Below are 22,631 nucleotides of genomic sequence, written 5' to 3'. Positions count from 1 at the left end.
GTAAACATTGGGTATTTATAAACTCTGGACAAAATTTAGAAACTATTTAGCATGGGTGTTTTTTGGTGGTTGTAGATGTGTAACAGATTTTGGGGGTCAAAGTTAGAAAAAGTGTGTTTTTTTCCATTTTTTCCTCATATTTTATAAAATTTTTTATAGTAAATTATAAGATATGATGAAAATAATGGTATCTTTAGAAAGTCCATTTAATGGCGAGAAAAACGGTATATAATATGTGTGGGTACAGTAAATGAGTAAGAGGGAAATTACAGCTAAACACAAAGACCGCAAAAATGTAAAAATAGCCTTGGTCCCAAACGGACAGAAAATGGAAAAGTGCTGTGGTCATTAAGGGGTTAAACAATTTCCCCATTTACTTTTAATCACCAATTTTGTTTTGTTCTCTTGGTATTCTTAGTTGAAAGCTAAACCTAGGAGGTTCATATGCTAATTTCTAAGTCCTTGAAGGCCGCCTCTTCTTTCAGGGCATTTTGACAGTTTTTCACCACTAGAGGGTGTCAGTTCATGTGTGTCATATAGACAACACTGTGCTCACACATGTGGAGTTCCAGTGAGCCAGCCCCGATTGGCTAAAATGCAAGTCTGTCAAAAGAACTGAAATAAGGGGGCAGTTTGCAGAGGCTTAGATACAAGGTAATCACAGAGGTAAAAAGTGTATTTATATGTGTTGGTTTTGCAAAAGTAGGGAATGAGTAATAAAGGGATTATCTATCTTTTTAAACAATAAATATTCTGGTGTAGACTGTCCCTTTAATTTATAGTTCAAACATATTTTTTTTTTTTTACTATTGTATAATTATCTTACATTTTTGCATGATTTTACTTTCTTTATATTATAAATATTCTACTTTGATACACACTTGCTTTGCATTTATATGTTGTCTCTTTAGTTGATATTTTGGTCCTTAATTAAACATTTTGTTTCCCTATAAAAGGATAGATTATGAGTGAAGCACTATTTATCACTACTGCTCACACATTAACTCCACTAGAAGTAAGCTTTTTTCGTGTGTAAGGTAGCATGCGTATTACAAGTGGAAAATAGAAAGTTTTCACATGAGTGCTAATCTGACATGCACAATAAGCTGTACTCGGTATATTGCAACTTAGTTAAATTATTCACCCCTTTATTGGAGTGCGAAAAGTGGAAAAAACACCCTACTCGCTCGCATACCCGCATATAACCAAAGTATACTAACCCGACATAAAATATGATTATTTCCCATTCCAAAGTTCTTCACATAGCAGAATATGTTCTATTTTTTCTTAAATAAATGAGTGTAACTGCACTTTTAAATGTATTTTTGATGTGTTTTGTGCAACATTTTTGTAACAGTTACCCTGAAATCAAGGAAACGCACTTACTTTCAACTCATAATACGTGTGCTACTGCTGACGCGCAGAGAGAGCCTCGATAAACCCCTTATCGCTTGGGTGCAACAGCACACCACTAATAATCTAGCCCAAAGTTAGATAAACAGCAGCATCTAAAGCTTTTCTTTTTTGTTATTTGTAAACATAATTTCTTGACATAATTATAGACTTTACAATTATTATATTTGGAATAAATTCTCAATGGAAAAAAATAAATATAATAAACATAAATACTTTTAAAAGTGCCTTCAAAAAGCTCTTTAGAATGTCTGCTTGATAATCAGATATCCAAAAAGTGAGCAGTTTATAGAAAATCTTTTTTTTTTTTATCTTTCCATTAGCATTGCTTGTATTATGCTTTACCATCAGTTCATACGGAGGATTTAGCAAGACATTTATTCTTTGGATCCAAAGATGGGTCTCCATGGAAAAGCATTAAGCCGAGGAAGTTATTATCCTGAAATACTGTGCTTAGAATGGGTAGTTTTTGTCCTTAATGGCAAACTTGTAAAGATTTTTTTTGTAAAATAGTCTCAGTGGGACTTAAAAAAAAAACAACAACAAAAAAACCAGCTTTCGCATACTATGCACAAAACCAATTCACTAGCTGGATTAACTTTAATATGACTGGCATTCAGCATTAGTCCTATTAAGTGAAAGAGTCTGGTATTCTAAAATAAGTGCAGGGACAAAAAAAAATCAATCTTTAAAATTGTATAACAGGTTAGGAACATAGGCGTGTTTGCAATAAACTATAGCAATTTGATCTTATTCAGCTGCTGACATTCAATGAATCTCATAAAGTGTTGAGTTTAAGTGTTATTTCTTAGGAATCTCAGTGAATCTCTCTCATTTTTAGTGTCACTGAAACCCTTAGAGAAAAAAAAAGAGAAAGATCATTTAGTGAATAAAATATAACTGGTGAATTGAACCCAGTAAAACAACAAGACCTAATAGTGGGCTACAAAATGACACAACAAAAGAAAACTGCAACATGAATGAAAAAAAAAATAAGTGGCAATTAAACTTTTTTTAATTTCAGGATTTTAAGACAGCCATTACATAGCATTCATAGTGCATTATTGTATTTATATTATATATAAACAGAGTGTACATGCATAAATATGTTTTACCTCTATGATTTTAATTTATGGATAGTTCTGGTGTCACAAATACATGTCATAAGCCTACAAACTAATTTCTTAACCCTTTCATTGCTGTTTTACTCGCCTTTGCAAGAGGTGTTTTTAGTTATTTAATTGCATTTACACATTTTTTTTTCAGTGAGGTACCCACACAAATTATACCTTACTTGTTTCAGCAGACTAAGCATTTTTAGAAAATATCTTTAGTTTTGAGAAATATCATAATATGAGAAATTGCCACCATATAAAATGTAAAAAATAAATAAATCTGTAATTATGGGCTCGATCCAATAAAAATCGTCACCCGCAAAAGCTGGCGACGCCAATATTTGCGCTGGTTTGGTATCACATATACGGCGTAACCTAGAAGTTACGCACGTATATTTCTGCCGTCGCCCGTAGTTTTTTGGGCCATAGGCAGGTATACCAAACCAGCGCAGTTTGGTATCCAATATACAGCGTAAGGACTTACGTGGCGAAAATGGAGAAATCTTACTCCATTTTCACCTCGCCACAAAAAGCAGCCGTAAGAAGCCTTACGCTGACTATTGGAGCCCTGTAACTCCCTAAACTAGCTACAAAATAAACCTAACACCTAACGCATGCGCAATGTCTATCTACCTGTCAACCGCGATCTGCTAAATAAAACCTAACAACTTACGCATGCGCAATGTCTATCTACCTGTCAACCGCGATCCCCCGCCGCAATCCCTAATAAAGTATTTAACCCCTAAACCGCCACCATCTACATAAACTAACCCCCTACTGTGAGCCCCTAAAACCGCCACCATCTAACTGATCTATCCCCTAATGTGAGCCCCTAAAACCGCCACCATCTAACTGATCTATCCCCTAATGTGAGCCCCTAAAACCGCCGCCATCTACCTGATCTATCCCCTAATCTGACCCCTTACACCGCCGCCAGCTATATTAATATTATTAACCCCTAATCTAATATCCATAAAGTAATAAGCTCTATTACCAGCCCTTAAAAGGGCCTTTTGCGGGGCTTTGCCCCAAAGTTAACAGCTCTTTTGCCCTATAACCTGCCCTCCCTACACCGCCGCCACCTATATTAATGGTATTAACCCCTAATGTAAGCCCCTTACACCGCCGCCATCTATATTAAAATTATTAACCCCTAATTTAATCTACCTACCCCTCCGCCAGCTATATTATCTATATTAACCCTAAGAATATTATAGTTAATATAGTTATTACATTATATATATTAACTATATTAACCCTAATTATATTAGGGTTAATATAGTTAATATAGTTACTATAGTATTTATATTAACTATATTAACTCTATCTAACCCTAACACCCCTATCTAAATTCTTATTAAATTAATCTAATTCATATTATAAACTAAAATATTCCTATTTAAATCTAAATGCTTACCTATAAAATAAACCCTAAGATAGCTACAATATAATTAATAATTACATTGTAGCTATGTTAGGGTTTATATTTATTTTACAGGTAAATTGTTAATTATTTTAACTAGGTACAATAGCTATTAAATAGTTATTAACTATTTATTAGCTACCTAGTTAAAATAATTACCCAATTACATGTAAAATAAATCCTAAACTAAGTTACAAATATACCTACACTATCAATAAATTAAATAAACTATAAATATCTATCTAAAAATACAATTAAATAAATTAAACTAAATTACAAAAAAAACCCACTAAATTACAAAAAATAAAAAAAAGATTACAAGATTTTTAAGCTAATTACACCTATTCTAATAAAATAATAAAGCCCCCCAAAATAAAAAAAATTCCCTACCCTATTCTAAATTAAAAAAAAGTTCAAAGCTCTTTTACCTTACCAGCCCTTAAAAGGGCCTTTTGTGGGGGCATGCCCCAAAGTAAACTGCTCTTTTGCCTGAAAAAAAACACAATACCACCCCCCAACATTACAACCCACCACCCACATACCCCTAATCTAACCCAAACCCCCCTTAAATAAACCTAACACTACCCCCCTGAAGATCTCCCTACCTTGTCTTCACCACACCGGGCCGAACTCCTCATCCGATCCGGGCGATGTCTTTATCCAAGCGGCAGCAAAGTCTTCTTCCATCCGGCAGCATCTTCCATCAAGCGGCATCTTCAATCTTCATACTTCGCTCCTCCGACGCGGAGCATCCATCCCGGCCGACGACTGAACGACGAATGAGGTACCTTTAAATGACGTCATCCAAGATGGCGTCTGTCGAATTCCGATTGGCTGATAGGATTCTATCAGCCAATCGGAATTAAGGTAGAAAAATCTGATTGGCTGATTGAATCAGCCAATCAGATTCAAGTTCAATCTGATTGGCTGATTGGTTCAGCCAATTGGATTGAACTTGAATCTGATTGGCCCGGTGTGGTGAAGACAAGGTAGGGAGATCTTCAGGGGGGTAGTGTTAGGTTTATTTAAGGGGGGTTTGGGTGGGTTTAGAATAGGGGTATGTGGGTGGTGGGTTGTAATGTTGGGGGGTGGTATTGTGTTTTTTTTTCAGGCAAAAGAGCAGTTTTCTTTGGGGCATGCCCCCACAAAAGGCCCTTTTAAGGGCTGGTAAGGTAAAAGAGCTTTGAACTTTTTTTAATTTAGAATAGGGTAGGGAATTTTTTTTATTTTGGGGGCTTTATTATTTTATTAGGGGGCTTAGAATAGGTGTAATTAGTTTAAAAATCTTGTAATCTTTTTTTTATTTTTTGTAATTTAGTGTTTGTTTGTTTTTTTAATTTAGTTTAGTTTATTTAATTGTATTTTTAGATAGATATTTGTAGTTTATTTAATTTATTGATAGTGTAGGTGTATTTGTAACTTAGGTTAGGATTTATTTTACAGGTAATTGGGTAATTATTTTAACTAGGTAGCTATTAAATAGTTAATAACTATTTAATAGCTATTATACCTAGTTAAAATAATTAACAATTTACCTGTAAAATAAATATAAACCCTAACATAGCCACAATGTAATTATTAATTATATTGTAGCTATCTTAGGGATTATTTTATAGGTAAGTATTTAGATTTAAATAGGAATATTTTAATTAATAATATTAATATTAGATTTATTTTAATAAGAGTTTAGTTAGGGATGGTAGAGCTAGATAGGGTTGTTATACTTTTTTATATATATATATATATATATATATATATATTATAATAACGATATTAACTATATTAACCCTAATATAATTAGGGTTAATATAGTTAATATATATAATATAATAATTATATTAACTATATTAACTCTAATATAATTAGGGTTAATATAGTTAATATAGCTGGCGGCGGTGTAGGGGGATTAGATTAGGGGTTAATAGATTTATTATAGGTGGCAGCGGTGTAGGGGGATTTAGATTGTAGGCAAAAGAGCTGATTACTTTGTGACAAAGCCACGCCAAAAGCCCTTTTAAGGGCTGGCAAAAGAGCAGTTTACTTTGTGGTAATGCCACGCAAAAAGCCCTTTTCAGGGCTATTTGTAAGGTTAGACTTAGGTTTAGTGGTAGGGATAGTTTAGTATTTTAGGGGTTAAATAATTTAATATAGATGGCGGCGGGGTAGGGGCTCACTTTAGGGGGTTATATATTTAATATAGCTGGCCGTGGTTTAGGGGTTAATAACTTTATTAGGTTGCGGCGGGGTTTGGGAGCTGCGGTTTAGGGGTTAATACATATTTTATTGTTAGGATAGTGAGGGCGGATAGAGGGTTAGACGTGTCGGGCTATGTTAGGGAGACGTGTTAGACAGTGCGGGTGATTTAGACTTTAGTCAGGTTTTGTAGGCGCCGGCAGTTTCTAACGTGCCGTAAGTCACTGGCGACACCAGAAATTTGTACTTGCGCAGATTTCTGGACATCGCTGGTTTATACGACTTACGGCACGTTAGCAACTGACGGTGCCGTATATTGGATAGCTCAAGATGCGAGCTGAAACTGCGGGCGACGCGGGTTCCTTCGCTTGCGCCGCAAACTACGCCGTATATCGGATCGTGCCCTTTATTTGGTGTAACAAGTAAATAGCAGCACTGGGGTCATTACTGCTTTAATATTTCAATCACTAGTTTTATTGTCCCACATTAACCAGCAGTTCATCTACCCAAAACAGAAAAATTTAGGATTTTTTACTTTTATTGTTCAATTAAATTTACTATTTAAAAATATGTGAAGAGCATTTTTTTGCTTTGTTTATGCATTTATATATTTATTTATTTTGTTACTATGCACCACCTTGTAACTTATGCAGAAAATTAGTAGGAATAAAATATCTAACCTTAAAATGACTAAAAACATTTAGTGTTGCTTTTATAAACCAGTGGACAATAAAAAACACATTAAATTATGGGCAATCCCCTCTTTTGTGTGAGGGACATTGTGTGTAAATGTGTTATATGCTGTCTTTAGGGGATAGAGGCGCATTTGGGGCCACTGCCCGCATAGAGTAAATACATCAGGTAGGTGATTGGCCTCACAGGGCCCCATATGCCAAAGTAGATTGGCTTTCAAAAGCTTAGAAATGTCCTTATTTTCCATGAAAAGATACATAAAATGAGTTTGAATATGAAATATAGTCATTGACAAGTTTAGAATTAATGAATTTTAAGTGAAATAATAATTGTATCCTTCAAACTTTTCTCTTGTCATAAAATCCTCCATGTGCAGAAATTACAGCTTTGCAGACCTTCGACATTCTAGTTTTGTTGAGGTAATCTGAAGGGATTTCCCCCCACGCTTCTTGAAGCACCTCCCACAAGATGGATTGACTTGATTGGCACTTCTTATGTATCATACGGTCAAGCTGCTCCCACACTGCTCCATAGGGTTGAGATTTGGTGACTGTGCTGGCCACTCCATTAAATACAGAATACCATCTGACTGCTTTTTCTCTAAATAGTTTTTAAATATTTTGGAGCTGTGCTTTGAGCCATAGTCCTGTTTTCGGAGGATATTGGCTCCAATCAAGCGCTGTCCACAGGTTATGGCATTGCTTTGCAAAATGGAATGAAAGCCTTCCTTCTTCAAGGTCCCTTTTACCCTGTATAGACTTCCCACTTCACCACCAAAGCACCCATAGACCATCATATTGCCTCTACCATGCTTGACAGATGGCATCAAGCATTCCTCCAGCACATTTCCATTTGGTCTGCCTCTCACAAATGTTCTTCTTTGTGATACGAACACCTCAAACTTAGATTTATCTGTCCATAACACTTTTTCCAATCTTCCTCTGTCCAGTGCCTGTGGTCTTTTACCCATCTTAGGGCTAGATTATGAGTGGAGCGCTAACAGTTACACTCAAGATATAAGGGGTTTATTGCGGCTGTTTGCACATCAGATTTTTAACTCGTATTACAAGTTGAAAGTAAACACAATCACTTTAGTGCAATAGAGGATTTACAAGTCATATAATTTAAGGGTTCACTTTTTCAGCCTGGACTGTGACTAATTATTCAGCATCATTATGAAATATTTGAAAAGAACAACTGTTTTTGAGTTATTAGTTTAGAATGTTTTTGTCTATAATTGTGATTTAGATGAGTAACAAACCATATTTTATAAGTAATCAGTGCCGTGTGTGCTAGTGTGTATATATATATGTATATATATATATATATATATATATATAAATATATATATATATATATATATATATATATATATATATATATATATATATATATATATATATATATATATATATATATATATATATACAATGTGATAAAGTAATGAGATCTGATTACACCTACAAGCTCAACATATTTTATTAGGTTGTGGCTTCAAAACACAAAATCATATATATATATATATATATATATATATATACATAAATGGAACTTCACAAAGAAAATATTTCAATGTAGACCTTCTTTGTGGATATTTCAGTGTTCTCAGTGAAATAAAGAATAGATTTTCAGAAGCAGCATTGATTAGGAGCAGGTTATGAGTTATTTGTCCCAATTTAATTGTATAGGAAATAAATATTTCTACTTTTGGGTTTTGCTCAATTTAATTTTAAAATATTTTAACAAGTATTTTCACTAAGACTGCTCCAAATAAAAATGCAAGCACTATTGTGCAGATTTGTATTTCTTTAAATAATCGTCATACTACATCTTATAATTAGTTCCTTGTAGGAAAAAAAGTCTGGCAGGTTCTTATACATGATTGCATATTAAATGTTTACATAATCCCGTTGTCAAGGGAACAGCCTAAGAGTTTAGTAAAATTCAAGAAAATAAATAAAAAACTGTGGAATTCATATTCATTTTCCTAATAATTGTGAGCTGCAGAAATAGTATTTGCTTAATAAAAACAAGGTACAGTAATTATAATTTTCAACTGTACTTACCCAAAACTGTTAGAAAAGCCTTGGAGGTTTTGATAGGCATAGTGAATAAGGAGCAGGTGTATTGCCCTTCATCTGACAGAGACACATCGCTGATGCTGATACTCAGTTCATGCCAAGAAGCTCGAACCAGTTCAATCCTGTTATCCCTTAGGGCTGAAATAAATATGACAATAGTAAACAATGCTGATATGACATTAGAAAAACAATGCATGGAACTTTCTAAAAATGAAAGAATACAATTATTATATTTATTTGCCAATGTATCTACACAAGGGACATAAAAATATCTGTTGTGATTGCTGTCCTAAACTTGTCATAAATTTGTTTAGAAAAAAGATGTATTCAGACTAACTTTGTAATTATCTATTTATTTAAAAAAAATGTTAATTAAAACACTGCACATTTTCTCTATCCCCTTGATATAATCTGGTTGACTTTAAATATTATAATTAAAACAGTACATTTCCAAACAAATGTATGTGTCATATAAAGGGTATGTTGCAAACATTTTTATTGAAAAGTCCACTTTATTGAGTAACAAACTTGAAACATAAAGAAGTTATGTGCTTGCAGCACAGAAAAAAGATTTTCAAGTGAACCATCAAAAATCAAAATATTGCATTACAAATGTGTCATTTTAAATAAAATGCCACAACTAAAAAATGTCCATTTGAAATGTATGAGACAGGATTACAGTTACAGACATCTAAAGAGCGAACACTAATTTTGATTTTAAAAGCTAGTAAATTTTAAATGGAACATTGGAAATGTAGAAAGATAAATAATTTATAAAATATTATACCATTTTAAGTGCAAAAGAAATGTTATAGCATTTTTGGTATAATTTATTTAACAGAAATATAGCATTGTTCTTGTTTTTATATACCTACTCTGATCCAATCCGAGCATATATAGCTGGGACTTGATTACGAACAAAACAGGCGCTAGTCAAACTAGTAAAGGGTTGGCTACCAGCTAATAAATAATGGCACACCTCCAAGGGGAATAAGAGCATCCTCCTACACAACGGACCCTGCCGTTAAGCAAAAAACGGGTGTGGCAATATTAACGAATGGTCAGGGAAGAAAGTATACAAAATTCCATAAAATTATACGAAATGATTGTTCCAGCTATATAATACTAATCCTGAAGGTATTGGTACCAAAGGGAAATAGGGGAATGTTTACGGGGACATCATGATCCGATCAGATTGTGGCTGTCTGTACTGATTAGGCTTATGCATTCCGCATTTGGTTTATGATATTTAATATCGTTGCGATACAACACTTTTGCTGCCTTGTTGTTCTATTGTACTGACTTGCTGTGATTGGCTGTTTGAGGGACGCTCCTCCATTTTTTTGTTACGTTGATTGGTCATGTTGTGCCAGACCCATTATTAGGGGGTCAGAGTTGTTTACTATGGTTACTATGACAACCAATTACTTCTGTACCAGGCACACACGAGGTTTCAACAAGCTATGATCACATTTGGCTTTGGTTATTTTCTTATATGGGATCTGATCCCTATGTGGTATATATGTCTTATAGCTACTTTGGGTCCTTACTTTGTATATAGGGGGGTCTTCACCTTTTGTTGGCTACAGGTGGCAGTGGCAACACAGGTGATGACCTGGGACTGTATCACTTAGATTAGTTTAAAAGGCACGGTGGTTTTTAGGTTGTACACTGTTATTTTGTATTGTCTGATGAAGGGGATAACACCCCGAAACGTTTCATTAAACGGGTAACATTGAAAATCCTGGAGAGTGTATCCTTTCTTTCTGTATATATATATATATATATATATATATATATATATATATATATATATATATATATATATATATTAATAGACAACCCGAGGTGTTGATTTAGGCCCATTTTTGTATAGTTCACCATTTTGCCGCCAGATGAAATGATATATTATATTAAAAAAATATTTTAACTTTTTCACAAACTTTGGATTTTTTACTTAAAGGGACATTAAACACTTTGAGATGGTAATATAAAATGATAAATTGTATATAATAAAACAACTCTGCAATATACTTTCATTATTTATTTTGTCCTTTTTGCCTGTAATTCCATTCTGAAATTGTGAGCTTTTCAGTTCCTGTTAGAAATGGAAGTGCAGAACACTGTTAAATCCAGCACAACCATTGGCTGCACACTCTAGTGACCTATTTATAACGGTCCCTAATTGGCCACAGCAGAGAAGGTAACACAAGTTACAACATGGCAGCTCCCAGTGTTTTATAGACACTAAAACGTTACACTTATTTTGTCACTTTTTAAACAACTAATGAAACTTTAAAAAATACATCTACATGTTAGTCATGAATTAATCTTTTCTTTGAATGCATCATTCTATCTAGCATGTATTTAGTGTTTAATGTCCCTTTAAATTACATACTTCTTGTACAGTCATAACACAACTAATTGCAAAAGCTTTTCTAGGATCCTCTTTGATCAGAATCAGCATTAATTGCCTCTAATTGCAGCTGCACATCACACTTCTAATATTCCTGGCAGTAAATGGGTTAATCAGGTAGCTTGTAAGGTTAATTTTAGCTGTAGTGTAGAGATTACCCTCTCACCTTATGCCTCCTACCCCCTGATCCCTACTTGATCTCTCCCAAACAGCTCTCTTCCCTCCCTCACCCCCACTAATCATCGCCGTCTTAGGTATTGGCAGACAGTCTGCTAGTATGCAATTTTAGGGCATTTTTTCTTTTTTCTTTTTATGTTTTTACACTGTAGGAATCCCTTCTCAAATCTCGCACCTTCTTGAGCCCTCCCAAACATCTCTCTAACCTCCCTCTTCTCACTAGGAGCCACCATCTTAGGTACTGGCACCTCTCAGTTTGTAGTATTTCTTTTTTTTATGACTTATTAATAAAAAGAAATTCTTTAGTGCAGCAATGCCACCTCCCCCTTAGCAATTCTAAATATGGATTCCCTTGTCCCTTCCTCATCTGTTTCTGTATTGTAGTAGCCCATCTCTCCCCCCCTCCCTCACCAAATACTTTTTCTGTAGCATAACAAACCCTCCCCTTCCTCCCCTCCCTACCCCCTCTAGTGATGCTCCAACTGTTTCACACCTTCCCTCCCACACCACCCACTGCATCACCGTAAGCCGATACAGGCAATGACACTAAATGTTACTGTCTGCATTGGCTATGTACCTTCATATGATAAAGGAAGAATGATCAGCTATTACTTACCATATGAAGGAAGATGTATTCTGCCTCTGGCTGTAGTCATTGCTGTCAAAGCTGAGAGCGAGGACTGCAGCATGAGCCAGAAAGTTGGATGCAGGTACTACGTAAACAAGTTATGCTAGGTAAAGTACTCTATGACATGGGGACCAATTTACTAATGCGCGGCTGGACATGATTCGCTGTAGCAGATTAAGTCCGCTGCACATTGATAAATGCCGACAGCATACACTGTTGGGATTTATCATTGCACAAGCATTTCTAGTAAAATGCTTGTGCAATGCCGCCCCCTGTACATTGGCGGCCAATTGGACGCTAGCAGGGGGTGTCAATCTACCCGATCGTATCCGATTGGGCTGATTGCTGTCCGCTGCCTCAGAGGTGGCAGTAGAGTTAAAGAGTAGCAGTCTTAAGACCGCTGCTTCTTAACTTCCGCTTCAGGAGGACCTGAAGCGGAGGGGGTCTGAAGCAGCATCCGCTGCTTCATAAATCTACCCCATAGAATGTACATCCAAATGGCTTAAGCGGTGAAAGGGACAGTAAAGTCAAAAGCGTAAAATAAAAATTGTGCAGACACTCTATGGCAGCAGAATTTGGAACTATGTATAATATAACTATAAACATTATTGCAAACACTGCTGAGAGATGGCTAATGACACATGCACTCCCCAGAGCTTACCTAGAATTACTCTTTAACAAAGATTACCAAAATAAAAAATAAAAACTAAGCAAAGTAGATAAAAGAAATAAATTAGCAATGTGTTTAAAATTGCATGCTCTGCCTAAATCATGAACATTTTATTTGGACTTTGCACAGCACAGTTTTAATGTTCCTTTAAATTTTTCTAAGAAGCACAATGGACATGAGTACAAAACCAACCATGTGGTTTTGACAGATTATGTAGTGTTTGTTGCTGGTGAAAAACCACAAGGATTAATTTATACAAATAAACAAACAACAAAATAAAAATATATGATGAAAACAGATTGAAAGGTAACTACTAAATAACTACTCACAATGTAGGAGCTTTATTTTATTTGACATAAATATTGTTAATATTTAAAATCAAAAATATAATAAAAGAAATCAGGTTATAGTTTCCCTTAACTAGTCACTTACAGGTTTATTGAAAGACAAATCTGTAAAATTCTAATTCTAAAGACTGAATATAAAGGGCACAACATTCCTGTGCTCCAATCAGCTTTACAGTACTTTATAGTCTTAAAATTGGTCTTTTGGCATTCATTAGCTAATATTACTGAATACTCATTACTTTCTCATTCACTTATAACCAAGGTCTTAGATTTTAATTTAGTTTTGAAACTTGGAGTTCAAATGCTTTGACTCACATGACTTTGACCAAAATATAAAAGTTAATTAATAATATTTCATAGAAAGGTCTTACATAAATTGTCATGGGATATGTATTATGAGACAATACTATACATAATAAAACAATGATAAATTAACTATTTGCCACCTAAATATATAAATATGTTCTGAAATTTAAATTATGTTCTGAATCTATCAGATTTGGCATGTGTTTAATGAAACCAATGCTCAATATATATGTGGGCATTCTGCAAAGTGATATATGCTGGCATATATTTGGAATATTTGTTGTTTTTAGTCTAACCAGAGCACCAGTGTGTCATGCATATGTGCTATATAATTACTTTAGATTCTGTGGGTTATAAGTACAATCAACAATTGAGAAGAGTTTGGATTTAACATGAGACACTCATCAAGGATGCAACCCGGAAAATGACTTTTTGTTTGACGGATTTCTCATATGTCTTTATGCTTGCCTGACATTATCAGCCTGAGGAGATTGCAACCAGATCATCAGGAGTAGCTCTGTAGTCTGTAAGTACTTTGAGACTGTGTTTAGTTGCTGGTACCTGCGGTATGGAACCCTATTAAACATGTTTATTAGCTTGTTGAAAGAGGTTATGGCATACATAAAATAATCATATCAATGATGATTTTAAATAACTTTGTTCTCTTAAAATGCGGATAACTATATCATGCACAATTAGCATTTTATAAATGGCCATGAATCCATAGTTGGGATGCTGTTTAGAATATGGTTTTTGAAGGTATGTCTAAAGTATATTTACCAAATATCTAGTAGCTGATTATTTCACTTTTTGAGCTAGATTTCAACTAAACTGTTCAACTGTAAAGCTTTAGAGTCAGCTTCTAAATAATAGTAACAGTTATCAGTTTTATTACAAACTAGTTGGTAAGCCTGCGCAGAGGGAAGTCTATATGTTGTAAATCCAAAAAATTTAAATAGAACTACAGCAAAAAATAAACACATTATCTAAAATAAAAAAATAAACCTAATCCCTATGAAAATAACCCCTCCAAAATAAAAACACCCCCTAATCTAATGCTAAACTACCAATAGCCCTTAAAGGGACAGTAAACACCAGAATTTTTGTTGTTTAAAAAGGTAGATAATCCCTTTATTACCAATTCCCCAATTTTGCCTAACCAACACAGTTATTATAATATACTTTTTACCTCTGTGATTACCTTGTATCTATGCCTCTGCAAACTGCCCCCTTATTTCCGTTCTTTTGACAGACATGCATTTTTAGCCAATCAGTGCTTGCTCTTAGGAGCTTCACATGCCGGAGCTCAATGTTATCTATAGGAAACACATGAACTAACGCCCTCTAGTGGTAAAAAACAGTCAAAATGCTTTCCGATTAGAGGCAGTCTTCAAGGTCTAAGAAATTAGCACATGAACCTCCTAGATTTAGCTTTCAACTATGAATACCAAGAGAACAAAGCAAAATTGGTAATAAAAGTAAATTGGAAAGTTGTTTAAAATCACATGCCCTATTTAAATCTTGAAAGATTTTTTTGTGACTTTACTGTCCCTTTAAAAGGGCTTTTTGTAGGGCATTGCCCTAAGTTAAAAAGCTTTTTTGCATTAAAAATAAACAAAGCCCCCCTAACAGTAAACCCCCCCACCCACCAAACCCCGCAAAATAAAAAACCTAACACTAAAAAAAACCTAAACTATCCATTGCCCCGAAAAGGGCATTTGTATGGGCATTGCCCTTAAAAGGGCATTTAGCTATTTTTCACTGCCCTTAAAAGGGCATTTAGCTCTTTTAAGAAAGCCTAAAATAACCTAAGTTAAAAAAATATATATATATTTTAAAAAAAAGCTAACACTAAAGCCCCAAATAGGTACTAACGGTTTCAGAAGTCCGGAAGAGAAGGTCTTCTTCCAGGCGGGTCCATCATCTTCATCCACAGCAAAGCGGAGATCAGAAGTGGTCTTCCCAGATGTGGCGATCCTTGGCGGCGGAAGCGGCCCTCTGCAGCGGCGGTCCTCGGCAGCAGCTGTCCTCGGTGACATGGAGGCTCCTCTTCATCTGATCGTCCGTGGTATACTGAAGAAAGAATGCAAGGTACCGCAATCAATTTGGGGTACCTTGCATTCCTATTGGCTGAATTGTTCAAAACAGCCAATAGGATTAGATCTACTAAAATCCTTTGTTCAAATCAGCCAATAAGATTTCAGTAGCTCTCATTCTATTGGCTGCTGAATTTTTCAAAACAGCCATTAGAATGAGAGCTACTGAAATCATATTGGCTGTTTCAAACAGCCAATAAGATTTCAGTAGCTCTCATCCTATTGGCTGATTTTGAAAATTTCAGCCAATAGGAATTCAAGGTACCCCAATAAATATAGGGTACCTTGAATTCTTTCTTCAGTGTGCGGCAGACGATCGCATAAAGAGGAACCTCCACTCCTTCGCTGAGGACCACCGCCGCTGCCGAGGATCACCACATCTGGGAAGACCGCTCCGGACCTCCGCTCTGCCCCACCTTTGCTGTGAATGAAGATGATGGACCCGCCTGGAAGAAGACCTTCTCCACCGGACTTCTGAAACTATTAGTACCTATTTGGGGCTTTAGTGTTCGTTTTTTATTTTATTTATTTATTTATTTTTTAACTTATGTTTTTTTTAGCTTTCTTAAAAGAGCTAAATGTCCTTTTAAGGGCAGTGAAAAAAGCTAAATGCCCTTTTAAGGGCACTGCCCATACAAATGCCCTTTTCAGGTTTTAGGTTTAGTTTAGGTTTTTTATTTTGTGGGGTTTGGTGGGTGGGGGTTTTTCTTGTTAGGGGGGACGTTTATTTTTAATGTAAAAGAGCTGTTTAACTTAGGGCAATGCATTACAAAAAGCCCTTTTAAGGGCTATTGCTAGTTTAGCATTAGATTAGGGGGTGTTTTTATTTTGGGTGGGCTTTTTTATTTTCATAGGGATTAGGTTTCATTTTTTTATTTTGGATAATGTGTTTATTATTTTTTGTAATGTTAGCCTTTTTTATTTTCTGTAATGTTAGAGTAAAGGGACAGTATACTATAACATTTGTTTTTCCCCTTAATGTGTTTCCAATTACTTTTTTTACCAGCTGCAGAGTATAAAATGTATGAGATTTGTTTTTTAAGGCTTATTTGTGTATATGAATTAGCTGATTTTGTGTTTTATCTTCTTTATCTTATATCTGTCTATAAACGAATCACCAATACTTGGAGAGAGCAATGGACAATTAACATTTTATTACCTTATCTCTTCTATAACCCACTGGGAGTGTAATTTCTTTTACTGTCTGTGTTAACACAGCTTGGCCTTGAGGCCAAAAACTTTTAGAATAGGTGGAGATACCACAGGCTAAATAAACTAATTCAAATGCCAATATAAGGTTAATGGCAATATTTGTACAAAATTGAATACACTCCAGCAGGTAAAGTGGATCATTGGGAACAAATTAAAGGGGAGACAAATTTTGAGTAAACTGTCCTTTTAAGGTAATGTACTTTTATTTGTATTTTTTTATAGTAATGTATTTTATTTTTATTGCAATTAAGGGGTTAATTTAGGGGGTGTTAGATTAGGGGGCTTAGTCATTAAATTATTTTTTTGCGTTATGGGGGTAGGCGGTGTCGGAGTTAATAGGCAAATTAGGTTTAATGTGTTGTGGGGGTTGGCAGTTTAGGGGTTAATAGATGTATTAGGTAGGTTGCTATGTTGAGGTTTGCGGATTTAGGGGTTAATAATTTTATTAGTTTTTTTTCTTTCTTAATACTTTGTGCAGGCAGTTAGTTTTTTTTTTTCTTAATACTTCCTACGGGCCGTTTTTTTAAAAAAATGTATTGCGGGTGCTTAGGATTTTTTTTTTTTATAATATATTTTTTATTGAGGTACTTAAATAGGGCATACAAATAGTTTAACCATACAAAGTACATTGCCATACAAAAAGAGAAATGCACGCGTCAGCTAAAGTCTATAGAGGTATGATAAGCCTTTTGCAATATCCACATATGAAATAGGAACATGAAAGAAAAACAGTAATACATGGCAAACTAAGATACATAAAGCCCAATGACAAAAGAACCTTCCATACCAGAACTCACAGATCACTTTTGGACCTGAAACATAAAAAGATAACACGGGAGGGAAAGGTATATTGAAGTGAGGAGACCACTCTTGGGTCTCACAATAGTACTCTAATTTATGTGTTTATTTATTTTTATTGAAAGATGGTGGTAGCATCTGTAGATGTGCATATTAAAGGAGATGTAGAAAAGCACTATATGAGCCACATTTGTTTTTGAGCCCACTTTACATTTATGTCAGAAATATTATTTGAGTGGAGGATACACTATGCATGAAATAAGGCACATAGGAGGTTATAATTGCTTGGGATCCGTATAGCATAAATAGAACATTTTATGGTGTTTGAGGGAAAAACACTAATCTGAAATTATGTAGATCAGAGTACTTATAAACACTAAATTAACGAGGGAAAAGAGTAGAGCTGCTCTCAAATAAAACAAGAGTCCCAACTGAAGTAAATTAGAGTGAGAGCCCCCCTCTATATGTTAATATAAGAATGTAAAGAATTTTGTCCCCCTTTGGTATAAATACAGTATGATAAACCTGAGACAATAAGAGGCAACACAATACAATAACAGTTATAGCCATGATAATATGCTGAATATTAATGTTACCTCGAGCATTGTAAAAACTGCTAAAAATATGGTAAAATCAGGCAGGGAGTGTTGAAAAGCCTCCACAGGGAGTACATGCATCAAACATCTTATGGCACAAACATGTAGATATGCATTTGAGGGGAGAGGGGAAAACATACAGAAGAAAACAGGCCAATATATACATAAACTGAAAAGCGTTTATAATGTCCCCGTTTGGGCAATGAAACTGATCTGCAACTAGTCCGGGAGCAAATTACAATGGTGTAAGCTGAAATGCTCCGTTACCCAACTCTGGTTTTTGGTGAGGTGTAGAGAGTCCCACATGCGTCAGGATAGTCACCGGGTTTCCCTGGGAACATTGAGAGGCCATTATAGCAGTGGACCCCTGGATATACCATTGGGGATAAATGCTGGGTAAGGGAATTCTTGTGCTCATAACTTTTGGCGGCTTCCGTTGTCGCCAGGCTAGAGAAGTGTGCTGTAATGCTGTACTTGTTGATTGGCTGTAAGACAGCGATACTCCCAAAGGATCTATGAGGCTCCACGTCCATGGCCGATTTATCGCCCCCTATAGAAGTCAAGGTGCCAGCTTCCAGGTCTGCTTGATCTACGGGCAGAATGGGCGCTAAGTGCTGGGGCCCCAAAGCACCGCCACACTCATCTGCCGTATTAATATGGTCCGGCTTAGGATCCAAGCTAGGTCCATAAGTAGTTTCAGGGTCGGATGTCATGTGTAGCTTCTTGTCAACGTCAGCGCGGTAGTTCATGAGCAAATACCTTAGCTGCTCTAAGATTGTGAAAGCACCCTCCATATCAATCCTTTCAGTGAAGAGCATAGCGGGCATGTTGAATAAAGATTGCGCATCAAATCCTAAAGCAGGATCTCGTAACCCCAGAGTTTGGGGAGGGTAAGATTGCGGCAGCCCCAGCCATATATTTCACAACCACACAGGGATGGCTACTTAGGATCGATATGCTGCGTAGTTACAGCAAATTACAAAATGGAGTCCAAACCTGTGTAAGAGCTGATCATATATCTGTCTCAAAGAACATAGGCAAAGAACTTGTATGATCCCCAATAGTGGGCATCCATCCGGTCCTAGCAGAAGAGACTTTCAAATCTGTTGGTTGCAGTATTTTTACTATGTAAAATATATGTAAAGTCCTTCAGGCTTGAGGAGCTTCACAAAAACACGTCTTGCCACAGTGAGATCAGGCTCCGCCCCCCGCGCTTAGGATTTTTTTTTAATACTTATTGCGGGTAGTTAGGTGTTTTGTACATACTTATTGCAGGCAGGCAGTTTTTTTTTTTAATGCTCCATTTGCCTTCACTGCATCCCGGTGGATTCCGAAAATGGCAGGGTGGTGAAAGAATCCACCTTTGGTGCTTCGCTGCATCCAGGTAAATTCTTTTGGCTACGCATGCAGCCAACATTCTGTTGGCTGCCTTGCACTGCCAACATTCCTTTAAGGATGCGTATGCAACTGCCGATGGCGATGGACATTACAAACGCAATTATAGTATGGATGTTAAAAAATGGTAGGGAAATAATTCTATGTCTTTCACTACTATCTGTGCCTGGTTTCCAAGCCCCATTTTTAATTTTAGACTTGACCTGGTATAAGCTCCTTACACAAGCCACAAGATAGCTTAAAACTAAACTGAATTGTACCACCCACCTCCGCCACTCTCTAAAAATAATCTTACTTATAACATGGCCCAACCATAATTAGCTCTAATTGTGCTGCGTTGACCAAATTCCCAACTGCAATAAAACCTTAACATGTTGTAGTCCCACTAACTGGGGCCCAGTCCCATGACTCAATTCTATCACCGGTATGCTCCCAGCACTTAAGAAACCTGTACTAAGTTATCTCCCATGGGAAAAATCCATAATGTCAAAAAACAGAATTTATGCTTACCTGATAAATTACTTTCTCCAACGGTGTGTCCGGTCCACGGCGTCATCCTTACTTGTGGGATATTCTCTTCCCCAACAGGAAATGGCAAAATGGAAAATAATTCATCAGACCTGATTAAAAAACCAGGGCGGGCTGTGGACCGGACACACCGTTGGAGAAAGTAATTTATCAGGTAAGCATAAATTCTGTTTTCTCCAACATTGGTGTGTCCGGTCCACGGCGTCATCCTTACTTGTGGGAACCAATACCAAATCTTTAGGACACGGATGAAGGGAGGGAGCAAATCAGGTCACCTAAATGGAAGGCACCACGGCTTGCAAAACCTTTCTCCCAAAAATAGCCTCCGAAGAAGCAAAAGTATCAAATTTGTAAAATTTGGCAAAAGTGTGCAGTGAAGACCAAGTCGCTGCCTTACATATCTCGTTCTTGAAGGCCTATGTGGAAGCCACAGCCCTAGTGGAGTGAGCTGTGATTCTTTCAGGAGGCTGCCGTCCGGCAGTCTCATAAGCCAATTGGATAATGCTTTTAAGCCAAAAGGAAAGAGAGGTAGAAGTCGCTTTTTGACCTCTCCTTTTACCAGAATAAACAACAAACAAGGAAGATGTTTGTCTGAAATCTTTAGTAGCCTCTAAATAGAATTTTAGAGCATGGACTACGTCCAAATTGTGTAACAAACGTTCCTTCTTTGAAACTGGATTCGGACACAAAGAAGGTACAACTATCTCCTGGTTAATATTTTTGTTGGAAACAACTTTCGGAAGAAAACCAGGCTTAGTACGCAAAACCACCTTATCTGCATGGAACACCAGATAGGGCGGAGAACACTGCAGAGCAGATAACTCTGAAACTCTTCTAGCAGAAGAAATTGCAACCAAAAACAAAACTTTCCAAGATAATAACTTAATATCTACGGAATGTAAGGGTTCAAACGGAACCCCTTGAAGAACTGAAAGAACTAGATTTAGACTCCAGGGAGGAGTCAAAGGTCTGTAAACAGGCTTGATCCTAACCAGAGCCTGAACAAATGCTTGAACATCTGGCACAGCTGCCAGTCTTTTGTGAAGTAAAACAGATAAAGCAGAGATCTGTCCCTTCAGAGAACTTGCAGATAATCCTTTCTCCAAACCTTCTTGTAGAAAGGATAGAATCTTAGGAATTTTTATCTTGTTCCATGGGAATCCTTTAGATTGACACCAACAGATATATTTTTTTCCATATTTTATGGTAAATTTTTCTAGTTACAGGCTTTCTAGCCTGAATCAGAGTATCTATTACAGAATCTGAAAACCCACGCTTTGATAAAATCAAGCGTTCAATCTCCAAGCCGTCAGTTGGAGGGAAACCAGATTCGGATGTTCGAATGGACCCTGAACAAGAAGGTCCTGTCTCAAAGGTAGCTTCCATGGTGGAGCCGATGACATATTCACCAGGTCTGCATACCAAGTCCTGCGTGGCCACGCAGGAGCTATCAAGATCACCGAGGCCCTCTCCTGATTGATTCTGGCTACCAGCCTGGGGATGAGAGGAAACAGTGGGAATACATAAGCTAGGTTGAAGGTCCAAGGTGCTACTAGTGCATCTACTAGGGTCGCCTTGGGATCCCTGGATCTGGACCCGTAGCAAGGAACCTTGAAGTTCTGACGAGACGCCATCAGATCCATGTCTGGAATGCCCCATAATTGAGTTATTTGGGCAAAGATTTCCGGATGGAGTTCCCACTCCCCCGGATGGAATGTCTGACGACTTAGAAAATCCGCTTCCCAATTTTCCACTCCTGGGATGTGGATCGCAGACAAGTGGCAGGAGTGATCCTCCGCCCATTGAATTATCTTGGTCACTTCTTTCATCGCCAGGGAACTCCTTGTTCCCCCCTGATGATTGATATATGCAACGGTCGTCATGTTGTCTGACTGAAACCTTATGAATTTGGCCTTTGAATATCGCTCTCAGTTCCAGAATGTTTATCGGAGAAGAGACTCTTCCCGAGACCATAGACCCTGAGCTTTCAGGGATTCCCAGACCGCGCCCCAGCCCACTAGGCTGGCGTCGGTCGTGACAATGACCCACTCTGGTCTGCGGAAGCTCATTCCCTGTGACAGATTGTCCAGGGTCAGCCACCAACGGAGTGAATCTCTGGTCTTTTGATCTACTTGAATCGTCAGAGACAAGTCTGTATAATCCCCATTCCACTGTCTGAGCATGCACAGTTGTAATGGTCTTAGATGAATTCGTGCAAAAGGAACTATGTCCATTGTTGCAACCATCAATCCTATTACTTCCATGCACTGCGCTATGGAAGGACGAGGAACAGAATGAAGTACTTTACAAGAGCTTAGAAGTTTTGATTTTCTGACCTCTGTCAGAAAAATCCTCATTTCTAAGGAATCTATTATTGTTCCCAAGAAGGGAAATCTTGTTGACGGGGACAGAGAACTTTTTTCTTTGTTCACCTTCCATCCGTGAGATCTGAGAAAGGCTAGGACGATGTCCGTATGAGCCTTTGCTTTTGACAGGGACGACGCTTGAATCAGGATGTCGGCCAAGTAAGGTACTACTGCAATG

At 36.7% G+C, this 22,631-nt stretch overlaps 1 protein-coding gene across 1 annotated transcript in view; it reads right to left on the bottom strand.

Annotated features, from left to right (window-relative positions):
- Window positions 1-22,631, bottom strand: part of CADM2 (cell adhesion molecule 2) — a 798,115-nt gene that overhangs the window by 467,931 nt on the left and 307,553 nt on the right. Inside the window, exon 3 of the mRNA XM_053705198.1 lies at window positions 8,904-9,056. Coding sequence (XP_053561173.1) covers window positions 8,904-9,056 — 153 coding nt within the window. The remainder of the gene's footprint in view (window positions 1-8,903; window positions 9,057-22,631) is intronic.

The sequence above is a fragment of the Bombina bombina genome, chromosome 3 (assembly GCF_027579735.1).
Source record: "Bombina bombina isolate aBomBom1 chromosome 3, aBomBom1.pri, whole genome shotgun sequence".
Lineage (NCBI taxonomy): Eukaryota > Metazoa > Chordata > Amphibia > Anura > Bombinatoridae > Bombina > Bombina bombina.
This window is presented reverse-complemented; position numbering and strand designations above follow the sequence as displayed.